Below are 15396 nucleotides of genomic sequence, written 5' to 3' on the forward strand. Positions count from 1 at the left end.
TGCCTAATGCAGGAGACATGGGCGCTGGAAGAGACCGTGATAACTGTTTTTGCTACTTTCAATATATTAGCCACAACACGGGGTAGGGGCAGACCCTCGGGCGGCTTTACCACCTGAGTGGGTATGCACCTGGGTGCCAAAGCAGCCCACATATCAACTAACTCACCCGATGTGCAATGTGTCCTTTTAACACTCCTAGATTCCACACAGATTGCCCTACTCAATATTTACTCAAGGCCTATGCAGAGTGGGCAAGAATCTGGAACCATTGACACAAGGCAGATCATCTTGACCCTTGAACCAACAGTTGTCCTAATAGTAGGCGGGGACTTTAATTGCCAATTTGAGCCTCTTACCAGCATAGATCTAGAAGGATTAGCTGATGAGGATCAGTTTTGGCGCATCCCAAACCCACATATACCACCTGTTAGAGCATGGATGCCGTTAGTTCTCCAAATCAATACTCTTTCCCTTTCAATGTCGTTGAGGGCGTGCAATGGAAGGACAGAATCAGATAGGCCGGGAGTATCAACCTTCAATAGGGAAAGGTAAAACTCCCTCATCGATTACATAATGGTTGAACTTAGACATTGGGATAAGGTCCTGGACTTCAGGGTACATCCGAGGAAAGACAGTGACCACAATGCCCTGGTCTTGACGTTGAAACACAGGAGTTTTGGGTTGTCTAACCCTGTACCTGCGCCCAATGCTGCTCAATTGCCCCTCCTCCTAACTAATAATAGGCGGAGAGTCAAATGATCTTACTTGCAGGGCTCTCCAACTAAACTTGCAGGTATATATCAGCAGGTCCTACCACAGCTGATTGAAATGGGAGAGATGGGGGATAAGGACACCCAGCAAGATTCTCAGATCAGGCCTTTGGAAATCCATAAACAGTTGGTTCTCAAATTGTCTGATGTGTTCTACCCCAAAGGAAGTAAGAAGGCATGCCCAGTTGTAAGCCATCCCTGGTACAATGCCACTTGTCGGAAAGCAAAAAAAGATTTGCTAACCGCAATTAAAGCAAAGGACAAATCAAGCATTAAGCAATGCCGGTTTAACCATAACCAGGTTATTAATAGGGAAAAGAAAGATTGGGAGGCAAATAGATGGCAAGATTTAAGATCAGCACTCTCACGTAGGGACTCTAAATAATTCTGGGCTATTGTCAGCTCTGGGGTGTGTGAGGGTGGCTCAGCTCCCATACCCAATATAGCAGTTGCGGTCTGGGAACCCCACTTTGGAGCTCTCTATGCGTACTCTGGTGAAGAGGCTCCCCTGCTCCTTACCCCAGGACCCCTCCATGAGTATCAACTGGAGGGGTCTTTGGATATTTCATTAAGTGAGGTTGAAACTGCAATAGCCAAACTCCTACCTAACAAGGCGCCCGGCCTAGATAAGCTGCCAGGGGATCTATTTCGGTCTCAACCGAGAATTTGGGCACCATACTTGGGTGTTCTATTTAATGCAATACTAAAGGGTATGGACACGCCTGATACCTGGCGTGGAGCAGAGATAGTCCCTGTCCATAACAAAGGAGGTCCCCTAACTCAGTCTAATTACAGGCCTATCAGTTTGATAGACACCACACAAAAACTGACGGGAAGGATTATTTTAGACAGAGTTCAGGGGTGGATAGAGGAAAATGAGATTCTGAGTACTCTGCAGGCTGGGTTTAGGCTGGGTATTTCAACCCAAGATAAAATATTTAGACTTCAGGTATTGTTTTGGAAGACGGTGAGAGTGGAGGATGGCAGCATCTACCTCATCTTTGTCGACCTGCGGGCTGCATTCGATCTAGTGCCGAGGGAAAAGCTGTGGTGAGTATTACTTGATATGGGCTTACCCATCTACTTATTGAATGTGCTAATTAGACTCCACACGGACAATTATGCTCAAGTCAGGTGTGGGAGGTACGGACAAATGTCTGATTGCTTTCCTGTGAAGAAGGGGGTGCGCCAGGGGTGCGTCCTGGCCCCAACCTTATTCTGTCTTTATATAAATGGGTTAGTAGACCATCTGCTTGAAGTAAAGGATAATGACGCCCCTAGGCTAGCTTCCGGTTGGGTGTCCGCATTGATGTTTGTGGACGATACTTTGTTGTTGTCCAAAACATCAACGGGTATCCAACGTACCCTGGATGGTTTTGCTGCATTCTGTGCACTGCGTGGTCTAGAAATAAACTTAGATAAGACTAAGTTTATGATTTTCAACCCTCCAAGGCAGACCAGCCCAAATCCACTCTTGAATGGAACTCCCTTGGAAAGAGTCAAGACCTTTGAGTACCTGGGCATTACTCTGACGGAACATCTTGACTGGGGTTTCCAGTCAGCAAAGGCTGCCCTTAGGTTATCTCAAGTGGCGGGTGGAATTGGAAAAGTGCACAGAATTTCTGAATTTAAGCCAGCGGCCCCGGTCATAGAAATGTATAAACTCCAGGCCAGAACGGCTTCTATGTACGGGGCGTAGCTATGGGGATACCAAAGAACAACCAGCCTCACGAAGGTAGAACACACCTTCATGAGGAATCTTCTGGGCTTACCTGCCAGCACACCACTTGTTCCCGTACGCATGGACTTGGGGCTAGATCCCATAGAGGAGGCAGTAGTATTACGGCCCTTGATGTACTGGAAGAGAATATGGTCAGTGCCTGAACTAGCCTCTTATAAAAAAGAATTCCTAGAGGTGTGGGCTACCTTAAGAACTAAGAACATTCCGGGGCTCTTGGATATTAAGGCACTTAGTAACAGGATTGGCTTAGCTCAGCTGTGGGACAATCCTGAAGAAACCTGTCCAGGGATATCTAAGATTCTATTGGTCCACTACTTTAGGCACCATAACTTATTATCTCTTCATAGATCCACTACAGTGGGAAGACTAACAGCAGAGTTCCTCCAAGTATCTAAAATTGAGTTTTTTTTGGATGTAATTTATCCCCCACTTGTGAGGAAACTTTATATGCAGTTTAGGATTGGTAGTCTCCCACTCAGGGTATTTACTAGCAAATGGGCAAATACAGAGAACACTGTGTGCCCGGCATGCAAATATAAGCGAGAGGATGTATTTCATGTCCTGTTTTTTGCCCTGCTGATCAGGTTTTAAGGAAATGCTGGTTGATTCCACTTTGTAGAAACCTAGGCTTCAGCCAATGCGCCCAAACTTGTAGGGTTTTAAAATACAACACCCATCCCCCTATTGTCTTTGCTGTCTCACGGTTCCTAATTGGTATGTGGCACAGACGAAGAAAAGTGTTGTAAAGATCAAGTGTAATTATAACTTTGTATTTACTGTATATCTGGATAACCATTATTGTTTAATTCAATTTTAAATGTTTGAATTTTACTGGATATGTTATTTATTGTTTTATTCATTTCTTGTGCATTGTATGTATGTATTTTATCTGCACTTTTATGGTCTGTGGTGACCGAAATAAAGTTACCAGAAGAAGACAATCAACACACTAACCCTTTCCTATATTGGCAGTTTGGGCAATTGAAAGCTTCCTTCCAGAAAGATTTTACATTAGCAAATCAAGCACTACACAGGATTATCTTGTGTAGGAGAGGCCCTCTTGAAAAATGCACAGACTCCAGGGCCTGCCCTATCCACCTCTTACAGCAGAACTTTGATAGGCCACAAAATATGCCCAGACAGGCTAGCCAAACATTTTATGGGGCTTAGTGTGAAAAATGGGGGTCCCAAGCTTTCGTGATGGTCTGTTCTTGATGGTTCACAGTAGCACTTAGTACTGCTGCAGTTATGAGTTGCAACAAATGTTATACGGTAAGAGCGGCGTTATGAACTACAATGTACCCCAATATAGGCCTAGGTAGTTGCATAACCTTTTACCTACATTTGTCCTACCTTGCTCTACATAACGGTTCTGGTACCGACCTTTTACCTAGCTAGGTGCCAAATAAATGTCCAGCAGTTTTCTTCAAAAACTAGCCTAATTTATTATGCATGAGGATTCTTAGTATCACAGCAGGATTAACATCTTTTGCATAATAACTCTGTACAAGTGTCACCACTATCGTCATCCTTGGCCGACATGCTCACAGTACCATGACACATCAAGGTAGAATGCCTGAGGGTACCTTTTGAGTATATAAATACCACATCTTTGCTGGGCAAACCAGAGGACACATAGCTTCCACGCTGACACGAGACGCTGAAGTCCCTTAACGCAGACACTGAAGCACGCAGTGGTCTGACATCCCTTGCGGGGGTGTCCAACTCGCGACCAAGACGGGGTCCTTCGTTCTCTCACATCAGGTAATGGGGTTGGCTATTTCCTAGGGGGATTCTTGGCTATAAACATACATACATGCTAGGAACATTTAGATACATCTAGTTAGGATCTTGCTTCTTAGGAGTATGCATGATTACTGACATGTATCTATATGCCTGCATATATAAACTGTTTTAGCACCATGGTAGAATTCTACTTTTTATTTACTCTGTTGGTGCTTGTAATCGCATATATCTGTTTCTGTCTAATGATTGTTGTAGCACACATATTTTTTTACTACAATGACGCTTGTTCAATAAATGCTTATCGAAAACATCCCCCCAGTTTATTCTGTGTATCTCTCTGAGACAAAGGGAGCACAAGTGACTCCGCGAAAAGTACTGTACTGTTTCCACGATCCCAGAGGGTTCAGGGTTGACATGTTCAATAGTTGTCTGATACTATTCACTCCTTGGTAAGGTTGGAAGGCTAATAGTGGCACTGCGAGCTAGCTGGTCTACAGGCAATCACGTCAATTGGGGGTGACTGGAATCAGTCTGGACACTAATCCCTTAGTTGATGTTGTCTAAACGCGCAGATCCTATATAGATTTGTAGGAACTACACTACAATGGTCTTAAAAAATCTTATCTTGATACCCTAGGCAGGATCTAGCAGTCAGGAGCTCAGGCAGACTCCACCAAGGAAAAGTGAGGAAGAAAGGAGAATAAAGAAACAAAAGGCTCCGCGTACTGAGCACACCAGTGTAAGCTAACAACGCTCCTGCTGCGATAAGGCTTGATAACCTTCCACTACCTGCCATTTAGTTAGTAAAGAAAACCAGTGGCTATGGGACACCAAAGGAGACTTAAAGGGGGCAATTCATGCATGTCAGGAAGAATCCATATGGATTGGGTGGATGGAACACTGAACAAGGCTGCTTTCTTCAAATAGCTTGTGCTTCTCTTCAGGTCAGAGAATTTTCACCAAAGTGGTTACTACCTCCTTAGCCTCAGTGGCATTGGTAAAGAAAGTTACAGAGTGGTCAGCATTATGCAGGAAAATGAAAAACAAATGTACTCAATAACTTGGGAGTGTTCTCACAGCATGTGAGGAAAGACTGTAGCTTCTTTGTGGTGAACGACTGCCCTAAAGTGCATAATGGCTGGGGACAGCTCAAAAAACAACAGATGACCATGTTAAAGGAAAACAGAGTAAAAATAGAATGCTCTTTCTGATACTGTATCTAATGGTGCAGAGGCCCCCACGGGTGTTTTCTAAAAGAAGGAGCAGGGTAGAGGCTCTACGTTTAGCGGAATAATTTTTAACTCTACCCTATCCATTACCTTGGAAGCATTACATGTGGACAAAATAAAGTGCTTACTTTACATAATCCAGTTCATGCATAGGCTGAATGCTGTGCATCATCAATAAGAGCACAATCCTTTTGACCCTCACTCCACTTACTAGCTGCAGTAATTGAGCTGCACACAGGTGAGTCTTCCAGCCCTGGGCTCGGCAAGAAATCCCCTTCTGACTGGCCATCTCCTGCAGTGTTGCTTTCTTCTCTTCTGCAGAAAGACAAGCCAAAACATTGTTTTTACTATAAACATTGACACCCAGAACCCACCAGCAATGTTGGTTGAAGTATGCATCTTAAGACAAACTGCCAGTAATGATCAATCACAAATAAAATAGTGTCTATTTCTGAGGTTGGCACCTTTAACAGGCCTGATATGTTCTCAATAGCGCTTAAGGTGACAGAAGAGAAGCATGAATAAAATATACTGTCTGTCTAATACACTTGGAAGTTAGATAACCATATTAAGTGCATGGAAATAAGAAATGGCAACACAGATAACTCACATTAACTAAATGAGCAACAGATTCGTGGTGTAATGTACGATGGGCTCAGCTATTCAGCAGGGGGTTACAGAGCCTTTATTTAGTTTTATAGTGTTCTGCATGTAACCTTAAGTTATAGGGAAGCAGATAAAGAGTAAAAAGGTGCAATCAGCAAGCAGAACACTCCAGCTGGAGAGAAAACGCTTTGCGAGGTAGGGTGTACAGGGAGTATTTTTTAAAACAAGAAGAGCTGGAATTTGATTGTATTGACGTTAGGAATGAACTATCGTTTGTAGTCCAACAGTATCCCCAGGTATTTGTCTTTTGGATCGTTGAAAGAAGGGTTGCAAGACCTGCGTGCCAGTCAAATGGCAATCACGTTTTCCAACGACTATGATTTCAGTCTTGGTTCCTTTCAGGCAGATGAAGGTCTACATCACTCAGTGAACGGTGTGGTCAAAGCACCAAGTGATATTAGTGGTGTTGTCTGGGTCATTCTCTGGCTGGAAACGTACGAGTCATCAGTATTTAACATAGTTGAATTGTTTTACTATCCATCTTGAAATGGTGTCCTTGGGTACGGCTGTGCCCCAAGGATGTGTTGTGTGCTCCAATAACGTTTGCTGATATTTTGTATCTCTTGCATACAGTACATCATTGTTCTGCTTGCATTTAATGTATTCGCAGCCCTTTCTGCTGCAGTATTTTGTTATGAAGGCTGTTAGTTTTATGGTCTGATGGATGTGAAATGGTAACACTACCTCGGGGTAAAAAAAAACTTGGGTTTGTCACCACGCTGATATGAACTTTGTAAATAATTATAAATGGTTGTGGTACAGTGAGTGACTCTACCTCTTTTACTCTCCTACAAGACGTGATCTCTTAAAAGGTAAGAATATTAAGTGAAACTCCAGGCTCAAAGAGTGCTTTCATTAGCTCGACTAGTACTAAATTAAGAAACCACTGTGATGCTGAAATTGTATGTGAAGGGAAGAGTTGTTGAGCTTCTTTCATTAATCTTTTAAAAAGTGTTATGGCTTAATCTGTTTGTGTTACTACCTCTAATGTATGCTGCGATAACTGACAGATGAACAATTTGCTATCCAGCAAGTGCGTGAGGTATCTTACTATTACCAAAAACATAATAGCTATCTCCAACTTTCGTACTACTACATCTTCAGGCCGCACCTTGATATCCTTTGTATCCATCTTGACATTATTCATCACATTAACGATTTTTAAGGCTTACTGTGTTAATTTCTCAGTGCGTGTTTTTGGAGAGTGTGCGTGGTGAATTGTAAAGCCAGGGTTGGAACATCTATAGTCGGAATTTCACTGGAATTCTTCATTGTTTTCATCGCCTTAGCTGTGTGGCATCGTCACTTATTGCTGACGGTACTCAAAGCCTACGATTCACCACGCCCACCCCTAGCTCCCCCCCCCCCCCAAAAAAAACACAGAGATCGCCAGGTACCTTTAAATGAAACTGAAACTGAACCATTAACCATGGCCAGCTTCCCAAAAAACTGTGCCACCCGCTTACTTTTTCCCAAACCAGAGTACCAATAAACTAATCATTGGACACGGATGATATTTGAATGTTTCAGGTCTTAGGTACAGGAAGTGTACATCATTAGTAGCCTAAAACTTGTTTAGGTCGAGCCTAGCGCAGCTCGCATGCGCTGCTCTAGGAGAAGCCCTCTTGGAATCACTTCAGACTTTCTGAAAACTCATGCGCGTGGTGTTCGATTTTAGAAACATGCTATTGGCCTTTCCGTGTGGCTTTCAAAAATTAAAGCACGCAATTGGCCAAAGGCGGGTGCATGTCCCACCTTTTCTGAAAATGTTTACTCCCACAGCGTTTAGCTATCGGGAGCGAGCAGCAGCGCACAGCGTGCCATCTGTTGTGGATCATGTTTCATTTCAAGACCTTGCAGCTTTCCTTACAAGGCGCTTCCCCTCCACCCCGACCAAGGGACAGACCCCACTGCCACAAGAGTGCGTGCTTCTTTTCCAGCACTCGCATTTATCAATAAGATACTAACAAAGCGTGTCCCCTCCACCCCGGTCAAGGGACAGACCCCACCGCCACAAGAGTGCGCGCTTCTTTTTCCAGCACTCGCATTTTATCTGTGTCAGCACTCTCTTCTGCACCGTTATCTTTGTATTAGTATGTTATTGTCAAGACATTTGCTGTACTCCGTATTGGCCTCTATAGTCGCATCTTTCAGTACCATCTTAAAAATTGACCTCACCTTTTAATATTAGCGCTTTTTTATCACTGTGGTGCATGTTTCCTTTTATACCTCAGCGCAGCTGTGGTGCGCGATACCTTCAACATCTCTGCATAGTGCACAGCTGTGGTGAGTATTTCCTTTCCCCACATTGCTTTTTGGTGCTCGCTCGTAACGCAGGCCCTTGCTGGGGGCTTAATCTGAGCCGGTTTTGCCGGTGCGCACATGGGCACTTAATTATTAGCACTAGATTTTTGTGCGTGTTTGCTGGCACCAGCTACTAAATAATGCCTCTGCGCAGCTGTGGTGCGTGCTACCTTTCAAATCTTTGCACAGCTGTGGTGCGTGCTTCCTTTCCCCCCATTGCACAGTACACAGCTTCAAAATTGACCGCACCTTTTAACATTCGCGTTTTTTTCAGCACCGTGGTGCGTGCTTCCTTTCACACCTCTGCGCAGCTGTGGTGTGCTACCTTTGACATCTCTGCACAGTACACAGCTGTGGTGCATGCTTCCTTCCCCCATTGCACAGTACCCAGCTTCAAAATGGACCGCACCGCACCTTTTAACATTCACCCTTTTTCATCACCGTGGTGCGTGCCTCCTTTCACAGATCTGCACAGCTGTGGTGCACCATGCACAGCTGTGGTGCATGCTTCCTTTCCCCCATTGCAAAGTTTTCAGCTGTGGCGAGTGCTTCCTTTCACCCCACTGCGCAGTAGTGGCGTGTGCTTCCTTTCACAACACTGCAAGGTGCAGATATGCAGTGTGTGCCTCCTTTCACCCCAGTGAACAGCTGTGGTGCATGCTTCCTTTCACCTTTTTGCACAGCTGTGGTGCGTGCTTCCTTTCACCCCACTGCACAGCTGTGGTGCGGGTTTCCTTCACCGCACTGCACATGCCCCCTCCATCTCACCCACGTGGGTCTCTTGTTTTTTATTTAATAAACAAATTTCACACACAGATGCCCAGGTTTCCGATGTTCGTAAATGTCACTAGACCTCACAATTTTTCTTACAAGGCGCGTCCCATCCACCCCGGACGAGGGACAGACCCCACCGCCATAAGCAGGATTATAAAGCGCCCTGACAGAAGCAACAAGGAGCTGGACCTTGCAGCTTTCCTTACAAGGCGTGTCCTCTCCACCCCGGCCGAGGGACAAACTCCTCCGCCACAAGCTGCTGTGATAGTTAATTATTATTCCTACCAACTTTGGCATTCACATTATTGCCCTTTATTATACGATTTTTAAATCATCAGCAGCAACATTTTTGCCCCTGTGCTGCCCAGACAGGAAGCACACCAGTACCACCACTGTAACAGGAGGAAGACCCACCACCCCTCCCACACTTCCAACAGACTGCTCTACAGTAAACAGTCTGTGTATTGTTTCTTATTGCTGCAATTTATCTCCCTTTACTGGCTCCTCGCCCGCCCCTTCACTCTTACCCTCTCTCCCTCCCACTGACAGAAATATTTATAACAATTTGTTTATTATAACATGCTGCACAACATTCATAATGCTCAACAACACATATTAAAAATGTTAACAAAGCCAAAAGCGCTGTCTAAACACTTATAACGGCCCAAAGGCGAGACCTTTTGGCTATGCCATTAGTAGCCTAAAACTTTTTTTTATATTGTATTACTCTCAGATTGGTGACGGTACAAAATAACAACAAGTTACTTATCTTCGGTAACGCTCTTTCTGGTAGAGACACCCCCACCCACTACGCCGGCCACACGCTAGACCCCATCTTCTCCTCCAGCAAGCAGATCTCCTTCAGCTACTCCACCGGACTGACCACAGCTGCATCCACTTTAGCTTCAGAAGAAACACGACCCACCACCACCCGCAACAGTTCCTCGCAGGAGCAGGATCACCGCCGAACAGCTCACCACCTCCCTCCGCCAGAACCCTCCACCCAGCACAACGGACCCCAACGAAGCAGCCAGCAACCTCACACAGTGGCTCACCAACTGCGCAGATGACCTCGCACCACTGAAGAACCCTCCCAGCAGACCCGGCAGCAAGAAAACCCCCTGGTTCACCGAGGAACTCAAGATCTCCAAGAAGAACTGCCGCACCCTCGAGAAAGCCTGGCACCACGACCAGACCACGGACAACATGACGGCCCTCAAGCACGCCACCCACAAACACCACCAGCTGATCCGCACCACCAAGAAGACAGCATTCAAAGAACGACTGAACAACAGCAAGGAACTCTTTAACATCGTCAAAGAGTTCTCCAACCCCTGCGCCGGATACCACGACATCACTCCCTCGCAAGACCTCTGCGACTCGCTCGCCTCGTTCTTCCACCGCAAGATCGCCGATATACAAAACAGCTGCGGCGCACCAACCACGCACCCAACCAACGAACCAACTCCCCCCACCACCACCCTCTGCGCCTGGACCCAGGTCAGCACCGAAGACACCATCCGCACAATGAACACCATACACTCCGGATCGCCCACCGACCCCTGCCCCCACCACATCTTCAACAAGGCCGACTCCATCATCGCACCCCAACTCCGGGACATCATCAACACCTCCTTCAACACCGCCACCTTCCCAGACATCTGGAAACACGGCAAACTCAGCGTCCTTCTGAAGAAACCAACAGCGGACCCCACCGACCTCAAGAACTACCGCCCCATCTCGCTCCTCCCTTTTCCTGCCAAAGTCATCGAGAAGACAGTCAACAGACAGCTCGCCGCCTTCCTTGAGACGAACGGATCGCTCGACCCCTCGCAGTCCGGTTTCAGAGCCAACCACAGCACCGAGACCGCCCTCATCGCAGCCACTGACGACATCAGATCCCTGCTCGACAACGGGGAAACAGCTGCCCTCATCCTCCTGGACCTATCCGCAGCACTCAACACTGTCTGCCACCGCACCCTAGTACAGCGCCTCAGCAACATCGGAATCCACGAGAAGGCACTGGAGTGGATCATCTCGTTCCTCGCTGGAAGAACCCAGAGAGTCTGCCTCCCCCCGTTCAGATCCGAGGCCACCGAAGTCATCTGCAGCGTACCACAAGGATTATCACTCAGCCCAACCCTTTTCAACGTCTACATGAGCCCTCTTGCAGCCATCGCACGCAAACACAACCTCAACATCAAATCCTACGCTGACGACACCCAGCTTATCCTCTCCCTCACCAACGACCCGCCACCGCCAGAACCAGCCTACACGAAGGGATGAAAAACGTCGCCGAGTGGATGAAGAACAGCCGCCTGAAACTGAACTCAGACAAGACGGAATTCCTCATCCTGGGATCATCGCCCTCCGCCTGGGACGACTCCTGGTGGCCCCCTGCCCTGGGCACCACTCCCAAACCAACGGACCACGCATGCAACCTGGGTTTCATCCTGGACTCCTCCCTCTCGATGACCAGACAAGTCAACGCCGTCTCATCATCATGCTTCAACACCCTGCGCATGCTCCGAAGATCTTTAGATGGATCCCCACCGAAACCAGGAAGACGATCACCAGGCACTCGTCACCAGCCGACTGGACTACGGAAACACCCTCTACGCCGGAACCACAGCCAAACTTCAGAAAAGACTCCAGTGCATCCAGAACGCCTCCGCACGACTCGTCCGGGACATTCCCCGACACAGCCATATCTCCCACCTGAGAGACCTGCACTGGCTCCCTGTCAGCAAGAGGATCACGTTCAGGCTCCTCACCCACGCACACAAGGCCCTCCACGACCTGGGCCCCAAGTACCTCAACAACCGCCCGACCTTCTACGCGCCCACCCGCCAGCTACGATCAACCAGCCTCGCCTTCGCCGCATCACGCATCCGCAGAGTCACCTGCCGGGGGAAGATCCTTCTCCTACCTGGCAGCAAAGACATGGAACTCCCTCCCGATCCACCTCCGACAGACCCAGGATCATCGCTCCTTCAGGAAGCTCTTCAAAACCTGGCTCTTCAAGCAGTAGCGGACCCCTCCCCCCCAGCGCCTTGAGACCCTTCCGGGTGAGTAGGGCGCTATACAAATGTCCATGAGTGATTGATTGACTTGAATCTAGCTGCAGAGTCCTTTTAAATATTCCCTAGCTGTCAGACTAGATCCAGAAACTTATTTAGCAATACTTCTGCGTGTTGGTAGGCGGCATTCTGTGGCTCCACACTGGTGCATTTCCACTCTGGAAATGACATGCAGAGCCTATATAGGCGTCACTCCAGCACACCGTCAGTTGCTTTCAGGGCTGTCAGAGCACCAAAGCGCAGAGCCCTTAAAGCAAATTGTTGTAACTAGTGTGCATACTACTAGGATTGGGATCTTATTAGTGGATAGGATCAAACCACGGAACGGGGTGGATGGTAGGAATCTGCGTCTAGACAGTCTACTAGGCGAGCATTACCATAGTTAGGTATCTGATAGAGACTTCTAGCAGCAGATTCCTCATCTTTTGAATAGATACAAAAGCAGTGCCGATTTGGAGGCGAGTCTGTGAATGGACTCCAGACAAACTCCTGCAGGCTCAAGCGAGTAAAATGCCCTTCTCAGCAGACCAGACTATCCAGACAACAGTGCTTTGTGAACGTGTGGGGGGCGCCCACATAGCCGCTTGGAAAATGTCCCGAACATGGAGTCCGCATGCCAATACAGGGGGCAGAGATTTAGCCCTGGTAGAATGAGCATGAAGTCCTTCCTGAGACTGGTTTTTAGACAATGCACAGCAGATGTGAATGCAAAGCATGAGCCTTCAGGATATGATCTTTTTTGCACAACCTTGCCTTTTTGTTACTCCACAGAACCACACAAAGAGCCGATCATCCATCAAGTGTTCTTTGGTACAAGCTAGGTAAAATCTTAACAAGCAATGGAGTCTCTCCTCCCCAGAGAGGGGAGGTGGAGCATAAACGTGATCAAGCTAATATTCTGACAAGGACAAGCGTTACAACTCTAGTAAAAAAATATGCCTGTGTACGCAAGAAAAGCTGGTCCGGAAAGAAGTTGGCGTGGAGCAGGAGGACACAGAGCTTAAAGCTTACTTGACAAAAAAATGTACATGTCGAGACCTGGGACAGTTGAGCATTTTTAATGTTTCCTTCTGGAGGTAGGAGTTGAGAGGGGACAGGTCCAAATGGGATGAAGGCTTCTGTACTTCATGGGCACCATAAAGTAGTGGGAATAACACAATTTCCCACTTCTTGCGCAGGCACACTCCCGATAGCCCCTGAGCCCTGCAGCAAAATGGATAAACGGCTCTCCGTCCGTCGCTGGGGTTATAGTGGAAGGTGTGGTGGGGAGAGAGTGAAAGGCAGGATACAACCCAAAACAATCTGTAGGACCCAGATGTCTGATGTTATCACCTGCCAACCTGGCAATAGTCGTCAGATACTGCGTCCACTGGGTAGCTGTGCTCCACTAAGAGCACACTAAAGGGTTTTGGCAGGTGGAGCTGCAGGAGGCTAGTGGTCAGGGCAGCCTGTTAAACTTGAAAGCAGGGATGGTGGGCACCACATCCTCGAAACGTCTGGGTAACTTGTGGAGGTTGGACAGGCTGACTGCTTGGGGTAGCTCTGCCGAAGCTGTTAAAGGAGCAATAGGGGTGATGTGGCTGGTGAGGTGGGGTAGATAAGCTCAAGAAGGGTGAATGCCCTGTTCTCCTTGAACCACTCAAGAGCTGACTTTGCCCTCTCTCCAAACATGAGAGTCTTGTTGAACCGTTTGTCAATAAGAGACGACTGGTCATTGCCTGCAAAACGGATGGGCTACAGCCAAGGGTGGCCAGCCCAAAAAGAATTGTAAACTTGGCGGTGTCATGACCATCATATATAGCTCGGGTGAGGACTGGTTATCTAGTGGCGCTAAAAGAAATGAACAGATGTCAGTGTGCGGGAGTGGCGCTATACAGGTTCTGCACATAATTTCCGGAGCGAGCCGGCATCTGTGCGTCAGTAGGTGGCGCTGTACAGCTCTGCACCGTGGTATTGCTGAAAAGTTTCTGGATACAGTCAGACACCTGGAGAATATTCGAAAGATGAGGAATCTGTGGCTAGATGTCTCTATCAGAAGCACTTTGTTATTTTTTAAGACATTATAGCTGTAATTTGCCAAACCTGTTGACCTGTTGAAATAATGTCAAAATAAACTATGTTATGTTATGTTATGTTACAGCTGCTTATATAGCGCAACGGCTGCCCCAGCGATGATCATCTGATTAATTTTCTTGGTCATTATAATTTTTGAGTAACAAGGTAATTGTGAATCATGCAAGGTATATTTCAGAGTTTGCCCCAACCACAGATTTAGGGCTGACATTAGCAATGTTCTTCCCCTCTTCAATGACAGCCTTCGTTTTATTTTCAGTAGTTCTCTGGCAAATGTGACATACAGCCTTCCATATCTTCCCAATCTTGGTGTCTGTGCCTGTTGAAGAGGGCATTATAATTAGCTATTCTTCACTGTGTGGCAGATACCCTCTCCCTACTGCCTTCAGCCTTTTGCTGTCCTTGTCTGGAGTGAGCCGCATGAAAGAAAGTGACATGGCTCTTTCATTGTCTGTCCTAAATGCTGGCTTCTGATTCGAAAATAGGGTTGTTAGTCCCTTCTTAGTACTGCCTCCTCTACATTCAATAAACATCGGTTATCCAGTGCCAAGAACCCTTTAGGCGAACGTGCACTTTACAAGGAATATGCTACTTACCAGTATGCATCTGTTCTTGGCATGTAGGGCTGCTGACATTCATATCTGTGCATAGATTGCCGCCTAGTGTTGGGTCCGGATGATTGCACATTGTTGTCCTGGAAGAGTCTTCGAAGTATCACGAGATAGGTGGCTCCTCCTCTGGACTACAGTGCGCATGGGCATCCTCTCCATCTTCAGATTGTTTTTCACTATTATGGCAGAGATGGAGTGTCATACAGTAAGAGATGTCCATGCAAGAAAGTAAGAGTAAATGCTACAGCTGCGACAGGCACCGGGGAGTAGGGTGGGCAATATGAATGTCAGCAGCTCTACATGCCAAGAACAGATGCATACTGGTAAGTAGCATATTCCGTTCGAGGCATGTGGGCTGCTGAATTCATATCTGTGCATTGAATGTATAGCAGTCTCTCCCTT

At 47.0% G+C, this 15396-nt stretch overlaps 1 protein-coding gene across 1 annotated transcript in view; it reads right to left on the reverse strand.

Moving 5' to 3' along the window:
- The window catches only part of LOC147664191 (histone deacetylase complex subunit SAP130-like), a 211781-nt gene extending 205978 nt beyond the window's left edge, over nt 1-5803 (reverse strand). Inside the window, exon 1 of the mRNA XM_086949944.1 lies at nt 5698-5803. Coding sequence (XP_086806070.1) covers nt 5698-5775 — 78 coding nt within the window. The 5' untranslated portion in view covers nt 5776-5803. The remainder of the gene's footprint in view (nt 1-5697) is intronic.
- Between the last annotated feature and the right edge of the window lie 9593 nt (nt 5804-15396).

Source organism: Lissotriton vulgaris, unplaced genomic scaffold (assembly GCF_964263255.1).
Source record: "Lissotriton vulgaris unplaced genomic scaffold, aLisVul1.2 SCAFFOLD_2793, whole genome shotgun sequence".
NCBI lineage: Eukaryota > Metazoa > Chordata > Amphibia > Caudata > Salamandridae > Lissotriton > Lissotriton vulgaris.